We start from the raw sequence: 19,148 nt of genomic DNA, 5'->3' as shown, positions 1-19,148 counted from the left end.
GACTGAGTAACTGGTCCTTCTTGAATTGGTACTTGTTCCATCTAAATAAACCTACTCATGCTCAGGGTAAGAAAAACCCGGGCTGGGGTGAGATTCTGGGTGAGTTTGGGATTCAGAGGGGACCCAATCTTGTCTTATGCTCCTTCCATTCCATAAACTCACAGTCACCTGCCTTTGCATGAGGATCTATCAATATTTAATGTGTGGTGTCAGTTGCTGTAAGCTGAGCATATCCCAGCAGCGACTTGAATTAATTATATGCAGGAGGAGAGAAAATAAAGTGCCTTTTTCTCAGAGCTCCAAGTTTCTCTGGCTACACTGAAGCCTGGAAACCACAGGGGGACATTTCTGCTGATGGAGGACCCTGAGAAGAAGCTCAACCAGAAGAGTGACGGCAAACCCCGGAAAGTACGATTTAAAATCTCTTCCTCCTACAGTGGCCGAGTGTTGAAGCAGGTCTTTGAGGATGGGCAGGAGTTAGAGTCGCCAAAGGAGGAATACCCTCACAGTTTTCTCCAAGAGTCCCTTGAACCAATGGATGGTGTTTACGGGTCTGGGGAAGCCCCCAAACCCCGACCATACTCTCCTAAGCTGACTGCTCAAAGGATCAGCGTGTTTAGAGAGGGCAATGCCTACACTTTGGCGGGCAGCCAGCCTTTCTTCAACGAGTACAAGGCAAATGACCATAAGGTTGGTATTGTGCATGGCGTATAAGCTTTAAGGACTAAAGTGTGTTTAAAGAAACACCGGAATGTTTCTAATTTGTATCATGCTCGGGTACCAACCAGGGCTGTAGGTGCACCACAAGGGAAGTTGCTCTTAGAGTAATATTCCTGAGACAAAAATAACATGCTTGTTGACTACTTATTGGAAAGTGCAATAAGCATAGATCATATTCAAATTCCATCCAGGGTAAAACATTGTAATTGGGTCTTTGGCTGGGTTATCTTAGTAAGTAAATTAAATAGACATACAGTGGTTTTCAGGTCACCAGACTGCTGTTTTAGAAAATTAGGCAACAACAGGTTGTCTTGTTTCCTGAAAGAGCCAAGTGTTTGAAGGTGCTCATTTTATTCCAGGCAATTATTCAGCTTTTTGTTTATCTATATCTTGGTTTTTTTCCCCTTACCTCCCTCTTGCCGCCTGCTTTAAAAAAAAGTCTGTCTGACCGTTAGTTTATGTATTTTGTCTTTTCATTACTCAGTAGCATGAACACTGGATAGGTGGAGTCCTGGCAAGAGATGGTAAAGAGCAAATCAACCAGAGGAAATGTTACATGGGGAAGAAGTTTGAGCTAACAGTTCAGTTGAAACATGTATTTTATTTGTGGGTTTTAATTATCTTCCCCAGTACCATGGATAGTTAAAAGCCAATACATGAATTTTTTAAGTTAGAAGAGCTTGAATATTGATCTATCTATCTGTCTACACACACACACACACACACACACACACACACACACGTATATATATGTATATATGTGTATATAGGTATATATATATATATATATATATATATATATATATATATCTTTAAAAAAATTAAATACAATTATATAATTTACCAGGTTATTAATGAATAACACACCAAGATTTGTTCTCGCCTTTAAAGTGTGAAATTCAGATAATTACTCTCTAATAATTTTTATGGTAGTTTCCCAAGGAAACAGATAATATATCTATAGCAGACAAATGTATTGGCCTTGCTAGCATTGATAAAAGTATAATTATGGGCATGTCTGCATTTATCAAATATAGTGCCAGGGTTTTTTCGAATTAAGGGGTCTGGAATGGACAGTTCCTCGTGTTAGGGGAATGACTTTTGCATTACAAAGCATGATCACATATTATCTCATTAGGTCTTTACCATAGCCTGCAGGAGAAAGGCTTATTGTAGTTATTCCCATTTCGCAGATGAGGAAAATTGAGTGCCAAGTTGTTAAGGAACCCACACAATATTATAGAGTCAGAATAAGAACCTAGGTCTTCTTATTTCCCATGCTTTTTGCCCTATGGAATGCTCTTTTTTAGAGAATAATATCATTAACAGTAATGTTTATGATACTAAGTTACTATTTATTGAGTGCTTATTATGTCTTAGGTTCTTAACTATGTCTTGTGCTTATAGTGTCTCTTGTTACCTAAACTTTATTTATAGGTTTAGAATTTACAAGGTTGTAGTTTATAAAATACCTTGTACAAGGCCACAGTAGATAATATTGGACTGCTTGACCTTCGTAAGTCATGTGTCAAACTTGACATTTATGTAAATATATGATTAGGCATGGGTTTATAAAATCAGACAACTGAGTTTTCCTGACAGCGTATCACAGTTGGTTTAAACACAGTATCCCAGAGACCATATTCAGGCTCAGATTCCTGCATGGTCCAGTTATCCTTGTTTTCTTTGTTGCCTGATGAAAAGCGACATTCCAACCCAGCCAGCCTCTAGGTATGAGAGTGGCCAGGATGGATTCATACAGCTCCATCCACTGAAAACAGTTTGTCAATGTGGTATTTATGGAAAATAAGGAAATGAGAGCTGGTAAGTCATGAATTTTCAATAGTGAATCCAATTATAAAATAACCCCTAGTAAATATTAGCTATGAGGCAATTTGGGTAGCAGTTAAGCACAATAATAAAAAGTAAAGGCTCTGAACAGATACAGTAGTACCTCGGTTTTCCAACGTCTCTGTTGGCGATCATTTTGGTTTATGAATGCTGTAAACCCGGAAGTAAACGCTTTGGTTTTCGAACATGACTCAGAAGTCAAACATGTCACACGGCTTCCGCTGAGTGCAAGATCCTGAAGCCTAGCTGTCGGCGGTTTTTGAACGTTTCAGAACTTGTGGATTACATTAGAAAACCGAGGTACCACTGTATTTGTATACCCATGTTCATAGCAGCTTTATTCACAATTGTGTATACGTACAATTGTGTTATACACAATACATATTGTGTTGTACGTATACACAATAATATTGTGTATACGTACAATATTATTCAGCCTTAGAAAGGAAGGAAATTCTGATACATGCTACAACATGGATGAAGCCTGAAGACATTATGCAATGTGAATTAAGCCAGTCACAAAAAGACAATTGTTATGATTCCACTTATATGAGGTACCTAGGGCAGTCAGATTTACAGAGACAGAAAGTAGAATGGTGGTTGCCAGAGGCTTGGGGAGGGGGTGTTACTGTTTAATGGGTACAGAGTTTCAGTTTGGGAATAAGAAAAAGTTCTGGAGATGCATGGTGGTGATGGTTACTCAACAGTATGAATGTACTTAATGCCACTGAACTGTATACTTAGAAATGGTTAAAATGATAAATTTTACGTTATGTATATATTTTACTACATTAAAAACAATTACATATATATGTATATATATGTGTATATATATATGTATATATATATATATATATATATATATATATATATATATATATATATATTTAAAGCAAGGGCTCTAATGTCAGTTAAATCTGAGCTTGATGTCCATTTTACCTACTTCCTGTGTGAGCGTGGGCAAGCCACTTAATCTTGCTGAGTTTCAATGTCATAATCTGTGAAATGAGGGTAATAAAAGTACCAGCTTACAAAGATTGTTGTGGTGATTAGAAAGAAATGATACATAAGAAGCACTTAGCATTGTTCCTGGCACGTTGTATGCGCTCAGTAAATGTCACCTACCGTTGTGATAATCACCAGGTTTTTATTGAGTCTTTTAAGATGTTATGTGATGGACAGAGAAAGCAGTTACAAACAATCAAATATTTTAAGGAATTGAAACTGATGTTTATATGGACGTTTCATTTAAAAAATGGCAGGAAAAGGAAGGGACGTAGCATTTACTGAAGGCCCACCTTACACGTGCTATGTAATTTCATCTGCACGAGAATTCTACGGGAAAGAATTTTACAAATTGGGAAAATAGAAGTTCACAGGGGTTGAATAACTTGCAAATCTCATGCAGCTGTCAAACAACATTTGAATAAAATTTCAACTCAGGTCTGCCTGCCTCCACAGCTCCCTGAGTTTGTAGCACCCAGTGAGGTGCTTCTGTATGTAAACACAGAGAAGTGGGAAGGTTTTAGGGTGGCTGAATAGCAATCTTGGCACGTTGCCATAGATATTAGAGTATTTGTGAATGCTCGGTCACATGGGGTACCATTCTGGACACTGTGGAAGGAAACAAACAAGTTCCTGGCTCCATCCTGGCCCCCTATAATGTCAGAGTGGGTGTTCCACACAGGCAATTGGATGTAATCAGATGATGTGAACTTTAGTTACACCTGGAGAGTTTCCTTAGACACAAGGAAGAACTTGGCTGTCAGGGTGACTGAAACTTAAATACACCGTAAGGGTGGTTTGGGACCGTCCACCTTTGGAATACATTAAAAATAAATTTACTCTCCTGGGTGTTTCAGATGTTGACCAGCTTAGAGGCAGAAGATTGAACCAAATTGACTGTAGGCTATTTTTTTTTTTTTTTAGTATATTGAGAGTTGTGCCTTGAAAATAACCAGCTGTAGATGCGAGAAAAGCTCCCTAGTAACTGAACCTCTTCAGCTATTACTGGAAGTGGAAATGGAACCTTCCAAAAGTGCCACCATCTTTATCTTCTGATGTTCAGAAACTGATAGTCCAGAGTGTGAAACAGGAACCCAGCATGCATCAAACAATAGGAAATGGAAGATGCCACATGATCCCTAGAAGAGAGGGAGAGAGAACAGGGCCAGGTAGGAAGCTTGTGGCTTCATAAATAATTATTGAAAACTCTGGATGTTTCAAGGAAGAAGACCTGAATATTGAAGTCCTGCACAGGCCAGGTTGTGATTACACGTATGAGGGCTTTAAATATGAGACCGCTTAAGGGTAGTATGGAAGTAGATTTGCTTGATGTAGTTCTGTAAAAGCAGGGCGAAACATTTCATGCTGAGGCATTTGGCTGTGTGGCATGATCGTGCATGCACTCCTGAAAGAACAGCCTTTAATAATAACAGCAGTAGCAATGCCCACTGTTTGTGTGGCATCCTCAGCTTTTGCAAGCCCTGTTTTATGTATTCTTCATGGTACCTCCACCCCTAGAAGATGATATAATTAGGCTCTTGGGTGAGAGTCAAAATATTTAATCGCTCAATTGGCCCAGCAGAGTGTTGGACTGGGGTCCTGACACCTGGGGTCTTAATTCCCATGTTTCTGTTTTTTTGGGATTTTAGAGGCTCCCTGAAGAGAGGCTGGGGTAACAGGAGGGCACTCAGAAGTCTCAGGACAGCACCTATTTACCACCCAGTGTGGAAGTATTTCCATATTTTAATCACTAGTGTGTCTGTGGTGGTGCCTACAAGTTAGATGGCAGCCCATTTGCAGATGGGCAAACTGAGAGGTCAGATGACTCTCCTGTATCTCACAGTTGACGAGCAGTAGAGTTGGGATCCAGCGTTATACTCCCTGCAAGCTCTCCTCGCTCTGGGAAGAAATACGTGTTCTTAGTTACGTAATCCCTACACATTTACTGTTATGCTTCTCTAGTGTATTATAGTATTGTCTGATTATTCCTCACCAAATGATGAAGGAACACGTGAGAAACCAACGCAAGGGAACATACACTATCAATAACGATGCTATCGATGTATGTTTATTGACATGAAAACAATTCGTATTACAGAAACAATGAAAAACAAGTTATTACAAAATATATAAATATATTATATATGAATATGTATAAATAAGTACAATTGTCTCATATTTTTTGGGGAAAGTGCTTGTGAATAATTCAGTGTAGGTGTTAAGAACATGGACGTTAGACTGAGAATTCCAGCCACAGGCCCTGAGTAACCCTGTATCCTGGAGAGTCACCTAACCCCACTGACACTTAGTCGCTTCATCTGTAAAATGTGGAAATCCCAGCATCTGCCTCATAGGGATGTTCAGGGGGGATATCAGGCAATGTTTGTAAAATGCTTAGCACGAAGCCTGACACACAATAAATGGTATTAATAATAATAATAATAATAAATACTCAATAAAATGTATATGCTGTTATTATTATTTATGCATAGAAAAAAATGTGGAGAGATATTTATTTTAAAAGGGACTTCCTTCATATTTATTAAGCACACATTGTGCCTGGCCCCACCTTAGCAGCTGTGCTATGTAGTTGGAATAGACATGCGGGGCCCCACCCTGCAGAGTCTTACACTCCAGATATGGGACTGGTTCAGCCTGAGTCAGTTACCATCAGCAGGAAGAACGAAGGTAGTTGTCATGATTTCCAGAGAAAGCAAACAAACCAGGGGATGAACTGTAGCTTTGCGGTCCGATGGGCTCACAAGTGCTGGACGGTAGCTGTTCCTTCTCTCCTCTTTCCTGGGATGTGGAATAGGTCCTGCAGCCTGGTGATTGCTGGTGGAAAGTCCATGCTCATTCTCCATTTCTCTAGTCCCCACCTATTATAGATTTTGGAAAGATAATCATCTACACGAATAACCTGAAAATCATTCGAACCCCAATGGACAAGAGAGACTTCATGAGGAAAATTCTCCAGAAGGAAGAGGAGGCTGAGGAAGAGTGTCTGATAAGCAAAGAAGAAATCTATGGAGACAGCGACCAGAACGATGGGCCTTTGGCAGGGACAGAAAGCACGTTCCCCCACAACCAGTACCCACAGGTGCGTCAGAGTGGTTCACTGCCCCACGCAGAGCTGGCCCTACTGCAGTAGTCTCCAAAGTGTCTTGGTTGCGTACTACTTAAGTAACAACTTTCGAATATTACTACTTAAAGACATCTAAATATTAAAGATGTGAAGGAATCTTAAGTTACTATATTTTAATGGTACATTGTTAGCAATAATAGTTGTAAGTCCGTATTTCACACACTCCTAATTTTAATGTTTTCGGATGACTTCTTGTGAGATATGATCGGGTATTTATTGTTTTCACTTTGCAGTGTGGCTTAGACCATCTTGCTCTAGAGATGGAAAAAAATCAGCTCTGTCCTTTTCTTACGGGTTCGCGTCTATTATTGGTGTTATCCTCAATCCACAGTTTCCTTGAAGAACTCTTATAAAGCTGCGGGTCTTTAGATTTTTGCAGAGCTGAGTTTGGTTAAGACTAAGCATTGCCATTTGTAAATCTACTAGATCAGGCACAGGTAATCTGCAATATGTTGCAATATGCTGAAAGTGAACGAATGAGCCATGACACCATTGTCACTTTACATAACGTAAAGTGGGGTCATTTTATGTAAAGTGGGGTCATTTTACATCAGGCTTATTTCAGGGTCCTTTGGGTACATTTTTTCTCGTGACTGCCTGTCTCAGTGAGGGTGCCTGTGTCAACTCGTGTAGTAAAAATTACTCTATCAATTTCTTTTGAAAATATTATTAAAGCGTAATCTCTTGCCTTCTTGAGATAAAAAATATAAGTAGTTCGAAGGTTTTTCTCCCCACACCTCTTAGAGACGTGCACCTTGGAAACCATTGCTCAGACAAGGGGAAGACTGATGGTGTTCATTAGCTCGCAGTGTGGGCTTGGGATGGCAAAAAGCAATTTTGATGAATTTAAGCTAAGAGAATAAAAGCTTGAATGGCAGCAGAAATGAATTTTCTCTTTCTTTAGAGTCCATCTCTTGGGATGTGAAGCTTTCTGAGGGACTCAACTCTCACCTCCCATGAGTTGATGTGACAAAATGGGCCAGAAGCTTCACTGCACTTGACTGATGTCCCCACCCTAGGAGGGTTTAGGGGACAGGAACAAGAAGGTCACAACCAGACTCCAGCAAAGGACTTGTTAAAGTTCTGGTCACAGCCACTCATGTCTCTTCCCAACCTGATAGTGCACTTGATAAAATATTTTTAAAATGCAAATATGATCATGTCACCCCTTCGTCACCCTTTCCCCCCACCCAAAACTTTCAATGGCCTCTCATCACTGGGATAAAACCGAAACTCCTCACTTGTTCTAGAAAGCACTGTGTAGCCTGGCCACTCGTGGCCTCTTGGCCTCATCTCTTACACGTCTCTCCTCATTCTCTGTACCTCCAACAAACTGCCCATCTCGCCACCACTCAGATCTTCTTTGCTCTTTCCTACTAGAGGCACCTTTCCTGTGTCTAGAATGTTCTCCAGATTCCCCACTGCCTTGCCGTTAGCCTCTGAGATCTCGGCTGAGGCAACACTCCCTCAGGAGGGCCTCCCCTGGCTTCCATGACGATAAAACCCCCAAGAAGGGACCCCTCAGGGCACCTCACACCTCTCCTCACAGTTGCCATCTCATATTGATTTGTGTGATTATTTGGTTAATGTTTATTCTCACCCACTAAGATTTGGTCTCCATGAGAGCAGGGGCCATGCTTATGTTGGGTGTAACATGTTTAGTTGTTCTGTTGCCCCCCAAAATAGAGCCTGGCATATAATAGTTGCTCAGTAAATGTTAGTTAAATGTTTGTGGAAAGAATATTGGAATTTGGGAGCAAAGTACCAGCTGGTAAGAAGTAGTCCTCCTCTGCCTTCTCTGGCCTTCCACACAGCATTATTCAGAACCTAGCATAACAGCAGGTAGATAACTAAACACGTGATCGAAAGCATTCCCTTCCCACTTTGAAATTCATTACTGCTATTCTTTTTCATACCATATTGTAACTTGTAGGAGCATATATTTTCAGAAGAGGGCCAGAAATGGTAAAATACAGGTCACACTGCAGCCTTGAATGAAAAAGTAACAACAGGCCTGATACAACAATTACCTTTAAATTCAATTGGGAGAGATCCATGTTTTTCAGCTGTAATGCCATAAACCAGGACAGAGGTGTGTAGCAGAAAATTGCTGTGAAAGGTTATACTTCACTTGCCTGTCCTTTAAACTTCGTTTTAAATTGCTATTTGTTTGTCCAATGCCTCATGCAGTAAATGCCCAGACAAGTTTATTCTAAAAAATAAAAAAAGGGGGTCAGAGAACACCAAAGAGCCCCTTCTGACCAGGAGGCTCTTTGTGGTGTTATATGGAAAAGGGAAGCAGTGGGGACCTTGATGAGAGAGCAGGGCAAGGCTAAAAGCCAGGCCATGCTGACCCTCTGTATTAACTGTAAAAGAAAAGGAGACGGATAATTGAATTGAGCCACAGTGAAATGCAGAAGGGGAAAAAATACGGCCCTGTGTTCAGTGGATCTGAGACCATAAATCATGTGGGCTTCTGTATGCTTTATGTGATCCTGCCCTTGAAATAATAGTCGTAGTAGTAATGATAATAATAATGATAATACTACTACTAATAATAAGAAGAATAGCTGCCATTTATTGAGGGCCCGTGAGAGACAGGTACCATGCCCCATACTTTCCATGCAGCAGTCTATTTCATTCTCACAAGGACTCTGAGCTAAGTATTATTAGTAATCTCATTCTGTAGCTAGGAAAATAAGGCTCTGAGAAGTTGAATAACTTGCCCAGAGGTCATTGGAGCCAGCGGTCAAGCCCAGGTTCACCAGACTTCCAATCTCATGATCTTCACCGCTCTGCTAAGCAGCCTCCAAACTGGTGCTGGTTATCATCTTCGGGGCTACACAAGCCTTTGGATCTGCACTGAAAGCCGAGCCCCAGTTCCTTGGTCATAGTACCAGTAAGAGGTAGTTTGGGGAGCTTTGTTCGTTCTAGAATCTAAGTTATGCTGTAAGACCTCTTAACTGTTTTCTGAGAAGTATTTTAAAAACTAAAAAGAATGGAAAACAGAAACTTATATCCTGCATGCCTTGTATAGAGTAGAGGCTCAGTAAATACGTGATTTAATGAATCATTAAATAATTAAATGAGCATATTGAGGGTGAGTGCTTGGAGAAGGGTGGTAACCAGGGGAAGAACGGAAACTAGTGAAACCTCTCAGGATGCGTCAGATAAAATCTGATAGATGATTTGTTGTTGTTCTGTACAGCAGGCTCACCAGGTCACTTCAGTAATCTTTCAATATCTGACCTGGCATTTTATATAAACTAATATTTGAATCACATGTGTGGCATTATGGTAGGATTTTACTGTACTTTGTTTACCAACATTGACGTATACCATTAAAATCTCACTGGGATCCAGTATAAAACATAAAACATGTGGATCTGGCGGAAAAATGGACTGTGGCAATTTGCTTTAAGAATATTTTATTGGCAAATATATTTATTTCAAATACATTAAGGGAAGAAAACAAATTTCTCCATTGTTAATATATTAAAACATGTTTATATATTTCAAATACGTCAAGGGAAGAAAACAAATTTCTCCATTGTTAATATATTAAAACATGGCAGCAATCAATAAAACATCCACAAAAGGGTACCTAGACATCATTTAGGTTTTTGTCAGTTGGATAATCACGTCCATTCCCTAAATCTAGAATAAATAAAATGTAATACCTTCTTAGGCACTTTGCAGCACGATGGAGCTATTTTGAGAACTTATGCCTCCCTTTTCAGAGATTATTTTTATTATTACATTATAAAAGAAAGCTGTGTTAGCCCGAATGGAGCTCCCCTCCCCCCCCCCAGTGGACTCCAGCTGTCTTGGTAGTTCCTAGAATTTAAGGACAAGAAGCGCTCTCCAAACTTCATTGTTTTGTTTGTTTATTCATTTGGCAATATAGGAACAGAAAATATTGTGCCTGGCACTGGATGTCCAGGAAATAATGGTCCAAGGGACTAGCTCAGAGAGCTTCTTGACTAGTCAGCAGGAGCTCTCAGGACAGTGTGAGACCTGCCATGCTTGGGATAGTACAGGTGGGAGGGGCTCCTGGTCCAGCGGTGTGGGTGGGCAAGGCTTCCTGGGGGAAGTGCTGCTAAAGTGACATCTGAAAACAAGTAGGAGCTGGCTGGGTTGGGAGGAAGGAAAGGCCCCTGGAGACCAGCTGAAGAGAGGCTTAAGAACAAGAACCTGAGGAAAGAAGTAACTAAAAATTTAAATCAGCTGATGATATTGGGTTTTAATCTGAAGTTTATATGTAGGGCAAGTGTTCATTAAAAGGTTCCTTGAGTGCTATGTATGTGGCAGTCACAATTGCAGGCAGCTTAATAAGATTGGTATCAGTGGGGACAACAGCCCACAAGACCAGAAGCAGCGGTCCTCACTGAATTCATGCCAGAGTTGGTGTCTAGACTAAGACTGTGGTTGTGGCGTGGAAAAAACGGAATGGATTTGAGAGATGTTTAGAAAGTGACATGGACAGGACATGGTGCTGGATCCAACTGATATAGACCTGGTATGCCCCTTATTTATTGGAAGGGTTATGGTCTATGCATGGTCTTTGCCATGAGTGCAAAGGTTGCCAGTTTCCTTGAGATGTCTTAGGGGAAGAGCACGACAACAAAGGGGCATTTTTTGGAGGGTGGGAATCGAGGACCACAGACTTACCAACAAGGCTTGGAAGTGAACTAACTGTTATGGAGAGCCTATAATATGCCAGATAATATATTATGATATTTTCATATACTCATCTACTATTTCAGCTACTCAGAGAGGTAAGTATTGTCACTCCCATTTCATAGGTAAAGAAACAGAGACTTAGCGAAGGTAAGGGAACGGTCCAAGGTGCATAATTGATGACAGAGGCAGGCCTCAGCCCAGGCTACTGACTCCTGAGCAGAGCTCTTAATCTGGGGGCCTTATCACAGTTCTCAAAGAGAACAAAGGTGAAGTATTGCAAGAATTCAGAGCTAAACTTCGGAGGATTGTAACAGTTCATTCATCCAGTCAGCCTCTAAGTTACACCAAGCAGTCTTTCTTGAGCACCTACTTTGCACAACTCCAACGAAGGTCTGTGAACATTTCATTAGGAGCGCTTTACTCTGGTGCTGGACCACCTCAGATCAAAACTACCTCTTCCTCTTCCAAGCTGTGTGACCCCTGGCAGATAACGGAACCTCTCGGTGTCACATTTTTCCATCTGTAACATAGGGATGATAATCCTTATACTGTTGCACTGGGATGTTGTGGGGATTAGATGGATCCATACAGAGAAAGCTCTTAGAACACAGCATGGCACCTACTAGGCACGCTGCACGTGCTGGATATTAGTATCCGGCAGTGAGGATAATTAAGTCCTCGCCCTTGTGGAGCATACAGAAATATCATGTCACAAAATGCAAGGCATGGAACCAGGAGGTTCTCTCTTAGAGGTGTCCATCAGGGAAACCCTCTCTGGTAAAACCGCTGTGATTATTCCACGCTTCTGGCCAGTTCCCTCAGTGGCATTTGTGGGAGGCATTTTCCTCTTATTCTGCCCCAGCCGTTGTGGCAGCCCAGTGCTATTTTGACCTGCACGTGAACAATGGACTTGAACTGCTGCTGTAACTAAATGCTGACCCGTCTCTTGCAGGAAGGGGAGCTTCCAGAGGACAACTGTTTTCACTGCCGAGGGTCCGGCAGTGCCACCTGCTCTCTGTGCCACGGCAGCAAGTTCTCGATGCTGGCCAACAGATTTAAGGAGTCCTACCGGGCCCTGCGGTGCCCTGCCTGCAATGAGAATGGCCTGCAACCTTGCCAGATTTGCAGTCAATAGCCCGTGGCTTTGTATGTCCGCTTTTTATCTCATCCTCCCTAAAGTGATTTCTAATAAACGGCCCCCCTCCTCCTTCTCCCTTTCCCAGCAAGGAAGCCACAGCGGCTGCGATCACTTCTACCACTGGCAAAACTCAATTACTTGATGACATTTCATGAGGCTAGCAACATCTCCGTGTGGGTCTAAGTGGCAGAAGCGTTTGTGAATTAGAGTTGGCTTTGAAATTCTAAAATTATCCTCCCAGGACCGTGTGCGTGTATCTCCCTTGACTTAGCTCAGTTTTCTCCTTGCGCTAGCGAACCAATAAATGTACACTTCAGGCAGCAGTTTGAAGTCATTTTCTGGTTGGGAGTTATTTTGCAAACTTATGCAGTGAGAAGGGAATGGAAAAGGCAGGTTCCTGATGAACTGAATTCCTGTTGCTTATAATGCATTTCAGATCGTCATTGGTCAAATTGAATTTTTAATTAAGCGGAAGAGGGAAGGGATGCTCAATGCCCGAGTGTACAATCAGGCCACTGAAAACCAAACAGTATGTATGTGCTTCGTGCTGAAGACAGGCCAGCTGAGGAGGCCTTTCTTTCAATGTCCCGAGTCTCTCCTGTGTGATGTGCTTGGATAATATTCATGCAGGCGACAAGCAATTTCCTTCTTAGGATGAGATAAGATAAGACATTTCTGCATGCCTCTGAACTACTGCGGATATAAGCCAAGTCAAAGCTATTGATGATAAATTTGGTGCTTAAGTATTTGTGGGTGATACGACTTCTTCCAGTCCCTGAATTATTTCCAAACAAATAAATCAATTTTAAGTCTAAGATATAGCCACGATCTCTTCATAAAACACTGCATGTTTTCTAGGTATCTATTGGAAACTTCTAAACAAAAAACTAACCAAGGCTGATTTTTAACAATTATCTTTTTACTGTCTATGAATACACATGTGAAGGATAATTCTTTCCTCTTAAAGTTGGTTACAAAATTAGAAAGATACTTTTATCAATGAACTTTTGTAGCTCTAATGCCCACTCCCCTTGAGAATAACACTGCAAAATCTGTTATCTGTTGAGAGACATTGCTTTTCTATGATAATTATTTAGATTTTCATAACTTAAGTTTTTCAAGATTTGTTTGTTATTCTGTAATATTCAGCTTTTAAAATAACTCACCAGTGTAATGCTTTTCAGGCAATATAAATACTTCTAATAAAAAGATTCAAATATTTTCGAAGACATGATAATTTGTCCCATCCTCACTTAGCTAGAATATTACAATGATTGCTACCGACTTTCTTTGCTTCTGTACTTAACTATTTCCTGACTGTTTATATTTTCTCCCAGCTGTTGACTCTTCTGTCTTTCCAGAATATCCGAAGCAGGACCAGTGTTGAGAGACCTTTAAGTGTGTTGCTCTGCTTTTTGACCGGAACATTCGAGGACAAACCCTGTTAGAGTCCTGCATACAGGAAGTGCAGGACAATATTGCTAAGTGCTTGATGTGCAGTGTTACCCAGTGGGCACCCGCCCTTTGGTATCTCATGGGACTTCGAGTTTCAGTGGAGGGGACAGATGTGTAAATAGATAACTACAGTATAGTGTGCCAAGTTCTGGGACCATGGGATTACAGAGAATGTAGGAAACATATAGAAGAGACACCTGATGTAGGCTGAGTGGAGTTAGAGAGAAGAGGAAGAGGTATAAGCAATGTTTCTTTTTCTGCCCTTCCCCTACGCTCTTAAGAGCCTTTAATACTTTTCATCCCATAATAAATACATTTACTGGTGATTACATTTATTTATTCAGTCAACAAACATTTATTGAGCACTGGGGCTATATCAGTAGACAAAACAGTCAAAATTCTGGCTTACATTTTGGTGGGGGGATATTGACAACATATATACATATATTTAGAGACAACTAAACATATATAATATAGAATGAGATATATTTGTATATGATAAAACTATATGTGTATATATATATATATAATGCATAATGTATTAGAAAAGGATAAATGCTTTGATGAAAAATAAAACAATAAGGGGGATTGGGAGTTGGGAAGGTTTGCAGTTTTAAATTCGTTTTCAGGGAAGTGCCATTGTGAAGGTGTCCTTTAAATGAAGACCTACAGGAGATGGGGGAGTGAGTTGTGAAAGCATATGGGGTATGATTATCCCAGGCAGAGGAAACAGCATGTGCTAGACCCATGGGAAGAAGGGCCTGGCATGTTTGCAGAGCAGTAAAGGAGCTTGTGTAGCTGGAGTGCCCTGGGTAAGATGACAAGTGATAGGGAATGAGGTCAGAAGGAAGGTGCATAAGTGTTGGGGTAAGGGGGTGCCTTCCTTGGAAGTCACTGTAGGGACCTGGGTTTTACTGTGCATGAGGTGCTGCTCTGGATGGGATCTGTTTTCTGTCAATCCCAGACCCTCTCCTTCTACACCCTCCTCTTCTTGCTGGTGCAGGAGACTTGCAAACTACATTTCCCAGACTCCCTTGCCCACTGGCTTCCTGTTAGGTTCTGCCTCTGGGAGGTACTGGTAGGACTGGAAGGTGGGAGGAATGGGAGCTTTCCTTTTATTTCAGATGAGGGTCCTGGCAACCTTTCCCACAAGGCAGCTGCCTCAGCAGCAACAGCTGCTGGGAATACTTGCCCAGGCCAGTCCGTTCCAACGATGGTCACAGCAGTGGCTCTGATTGTAGGTTTGATGCAACACCAGTTTTCCTTTTGTTCCTCCAGCCTAAGGGTGGTAGTGTCTTCCTGCAGTTACTAATCTTTTTAATTAACTCCCGATAATATATATTCCCTCTCTTTGAAATGTTTAGACTGGTTTCTGGTTTCACAATTGGATGCCAACTGATACAAATGTTTTGAGGAGGGGAGGGTCATGACGTGATTTATGTTTTAACAAGCCATTCTGGCTGCTGTGTTGAAAGAAGACACTATGGGACAAAAGTGAAAGTGGGAGCCCAGTGAGGAGACCATTGCAGTAATCCTGGTGACAGCTAATGGTGACCTGGGCCAGTGTGGTACCAGTGGAAGTGGTAAAAGTGGGTGGATTTTGGATATATTTTGAGGGTAGAGCCATAGGGTTTGCCTACTGTCCTTTGTACCCAGAAATAGTGCCTCTGATCTGTATGCAAAACATATCTGAGTTCTTTGCTTACTAGTAGACATAAGTTTGCACTAAAATATCCACTTCCTGATTGTGAACTGAAAAACATTGTCAGTGGTTTGGGCAATATCAAGGTAAGGTTAGGGCAAGGTTAGCCAATTGGTACCCCTATGACCACAAGAATTCTTTCAGAACTAGAAACAAATATGAAGGTTAAAAATATCATAGTGACGCTGTGATTAAAACAATGTTATATCCTTTTGAAACTTCAAAAACATTTTTAAATGAATATATGTTTTCAAAAGATCTACCCATTCATTTATTCATTGAGCAATTTTTCACTCGCTATCTATTAGGTTGGTGCAAAACTAATTGCAGTTTCAAAGGTTCAAAATAATTGCAAAAATCGCAATTACTTTTGGCACCAACCTAATATTATGTTCCAGGCATTTGTAGTGGGTCCTCAGGAAACAAAGATGGAAATATACTTAGTATTTATCATTAATGAACTTATAATCTTGGACCTCTAGTCAGCATAATACTGGAATCTGGCCTTACAAACTGGGGAGGACACCATTACTATCCTTGCTGCTGACTCCAGTGACTCTCAGTTCCTCTGCTTGGCCAGGTTAGCTGGGCTGGCTGTCGGGGCTGCATTACAGACTTTGTTCATTTATTTTAGCAGATGTATCAGCTGCACTGTGGGCAGGGCACTGTTCTAATCACTTTACACTTACAGACTCCTTGGATCATCCTAACAACTGAATTAATGTACTTAGTCCCACACATGCTGTTCCTTTCCACGTCACATCCACCCGGACTCTAAACATGCAGGCCCTTTCTGTGATCCTCGCACACATCTTGCCCTACTAGGCCTTTGTGAAAGTAACAAACTGTACTGCACATGGAGGAAATTCCTAGGGGGCTGATATTGTATTATAGTAATGAGACAACTTAGCAAGGCTTCTTTTGCTGACTGGACTGGCCACTTAACAACCATCCTGCTTGTTTTCTTTTCTGCCTTTCAAACATCCCAGTGTACTTTCTATTCTTACTCTGGTAGGCAGAATAACTCATCTTTATGGCCCCTATTCCCCAGTGGGGCTTGGCCTCTAAGCCTATCTATGCCTTTACTCACAAAGATCTGCTGAGCCAGGAGGTTTCTTTTACAGACCCCACCCTTCTGGGAAGACATTTGTAGTTTGAAATGGCTGTATCTTCCCCTGCCTGCCTGTCTAGGGGATTCATATGTCTTAAACCTTTGCTCCTAGAACAACTCTGCTTTTTTCCCCCCTGTTTTTATTTTGGCTTGCAGGTAAGATCTCTTTTGAAAAGGGAGCTGCACATTTAGTTTTTGAAATCCACATTAAGCATTAACTTTGTAATCAGTAATTTACCTTTCTAAATTAAACTGGTCAAAGACATCAATTAAGCTTAACTTTGTGGGAAAGGTGATGTTGTTTTTATTCTACTAAGTCTTTGACAGATATGAATTGCTTGCTCTGATAGTATATTCATTTATATCAGTGCCAGTGACATTTATAAAAAATTTCTGTGGTTCACTAGACCTTAATCTGAGTGAATTTTATGATAAAGGTAAATATGAAAGAAATGTTCCCAGTTGTTTTTATCACCTGTCCTCATTAGTTGCATCTCATTTTTTAATTAAACACAGTAATTATAGAGAGTTCACATTGATGCAATTACGTGAGAGAGAAGTGCAGTTGTGTTAGTGTCAGAGTTATGGTATATAATTACTGCTTGTGTTAAAGAACATGTAAAACCCAGAGAAGAAAAGACCTGGAACCATAATACAGTAGAAATTCCTCATTGCTTGAGGGTGGGGGAGTGGGTACAGGAGGTGGGAATGCGGCTGTTAAATCAGGTTTTGACAAAACAGAGTCAATGTTTATCTCTTTTAACACTGTGAGCTTCCTTTTTGTGCAGTCACCTCAGTATCACTTTTATCCAGCTCCCAAGTACTTCTTCCCCTATTAATGATTATTTGTCAGAAGATTGGGGCCATGAATTCACACTAAAATGTGAATGGCTAACCGATTATTGACCATGTAGCTTTTTAGTTTCAAAATGTTAAATTTTTGAAGGCCTTCTATGAGTCAGGCCATGGGCAAGACACAAGAAGCCAGAAGATGAAACAGACATAGTATCTTCTCTCAGGGACATGATAACCTCACAGAGAACCAGAGATTTAAACAAATATTTGGTAAATAAAATGGTAAGTTCCCTGGGAGGGGAAGAGAGTACAGAGTGGTTAACTCTTCTTTGATTGTTGGTCTCCTTCATTCAGCTATGAGCTCCTTAAGGGCATAAAGTGTGCCTCGTCTATCATTGTATCCTTAGCATCTCCCACAGTGCCTCGTGCATGGAAGGTATTCAATAAATACTGGGTGATTTGGTGTTTTCAGAGATATGACACTTGGTTGTATACAAAAGGCCCTCAGTGTACTGTTGCCGTATGGGCCAATGCCTTGGGAAAAATTCACAGGTAGACAGCTTCTAAAGTGGCTCCCAAGGAACCCCATCTCCTGCTATTGCTGCCCCTGTGCAATTCCCTTCAATGTGAACTAGACATAGTGACTTGTTTCTGAGAACAGAATCTGGCAAAAAGGATGGGATGTCACCTCTGAGATTGGGTTATAAAAGACTATGACTCTTTCTCCGGCCTTTCTTGCTTGCTCACCTGACGAAGCCAGCTGCCATGTTGTGAGCTGTCTATGGAAAGGTCCACATGGCAAGGAACAGGGGGTGGCTTCCAGCCAACAGCCAGGGAGGAGCTGAGGCCTTCAGTCTGCAACTCACTAGGAACTGAATCTTGCCAACAACGACAAGAGTGAGCTTGGAAGGGGCTCCTTCCCTAGTTGAGCTTGAGACTCAGCCATGGCTGACATCTTAATCACAGCCTTGTGACAGACCTGGCGCCAGAAACACTCTGCTAAGCTCTACCCAGATCCCTGACTTGTGGGTTGATAAACTGTGAGATAATAAATGTTGTTTTAAGCCAGGAAGTTTGGGGATCATTTGTTACCTGGGGATAGATAACTAACACAAGGTAAGACTACCTTCTGTCTAGGTCCTTATTGATAGATCCTTTTATGTCCAAAGGGGTTTTCCATGGAGAAGAATACTCACAATCATTAGTTTTTTGTTTAATGCTCAATTTATTAAGCTCATGAATCTAATACTCAAAACTGAAAACCAATTTTTCTCGGGGCCTTTAAACATTGATCACAAATTTATTAAGCATATCATTTTAAACAATTTAAACTAACTGAGGATACCGGACCATTTACTTCATAAACATAACAAACAAAGATTACAGAATTTATTGCTATAGTTTCACTTAAATCTACTCTAAAACATCAATATGATGGATTTAATGCCTTTCTCACTTCTGTATTTGCTTTTCTATGCTGTTTTGTTTTTTTTTTTAATTTATTTTTTTGTGGGGATCTTCTTCTTGCTTATTATTTTTTTGT

The 19,148-nt window shown here is 40.8% G+C and overlaps 1 protein-coding gene across 1 annotated transcript; it reads left to right on the top strand.

Annotated features, from left to right (window-relative positions):
• The first annotated feature begins 290 nt into the window (after positions 1-290).
• On the top strand, positions 291-13,753 carry GRXCR2 (glutaredoxin and cysteine rich domain containing 2). The gene is made up of 3 exons (XM_019739033.3): positions 291-690; positions 6,449-6,676; positions 12,357-13,753. Exons 1-3 carry the CDS (start codon positions 355-357, stop codon positions 12,537-12,539), a joined length of 747 nt encoding a protein of 248 aa, XP_019594592.1. The 5' UTR covers positions 291-354; the 3' UTR covers positions 12,540-13,753.
• Positions 13,754-19,148: the final 5,395 nt, after the last annotated feature.

Source organism: Rhinolophus sinicus, chromosome 5, assembly GCF_057876585.1.
Source record: "Rhinolophus sinicus isolate RSI-liver-muscle chromosome 5, RSI-T2T, whole genome shotgun sequence".
In the NCBI taxonomy this organism is placed as follows: domain Eukaryota; kingdom Metazoa; phylum Chordata; class Mammalia; order Chiroptera; family Rhinolophidae; genus Rhinolophus; species Rhinolophus sinicus.
Note: the sequence above shows the minus strand (reverse complement) of the source record. Positions and strands in the feature narration are given on the sequence as shown.

What these genes read in the sequence shown, in the direction of transcription:
- GRXCR2 (XM_019739033.3), top strand. Translation starts at nt 355, where the DNA reads ATGGAGGACCCTGAGAAGAAGCTCAACCAGAAGAGTGACGGCAAACCC. An exon ending in ACAAGGCAAATGACCATAAG is followed by an intron (nt 691 to 6,448) that starts GTTGGTATTGTG and finishes CCATTTCTCTAG; the next exon opens with TCCCCACCTATTATAGATTT. An exon ending in CCCACAACCAGTACCCACAG is followed by an intron (nt 6,677 to 12,356) that starts GTGCGTCAGAGT and finishes CGTCTCTTGCAG; the next exon opens with GAAGGGGAGCTTCCAGAGGA.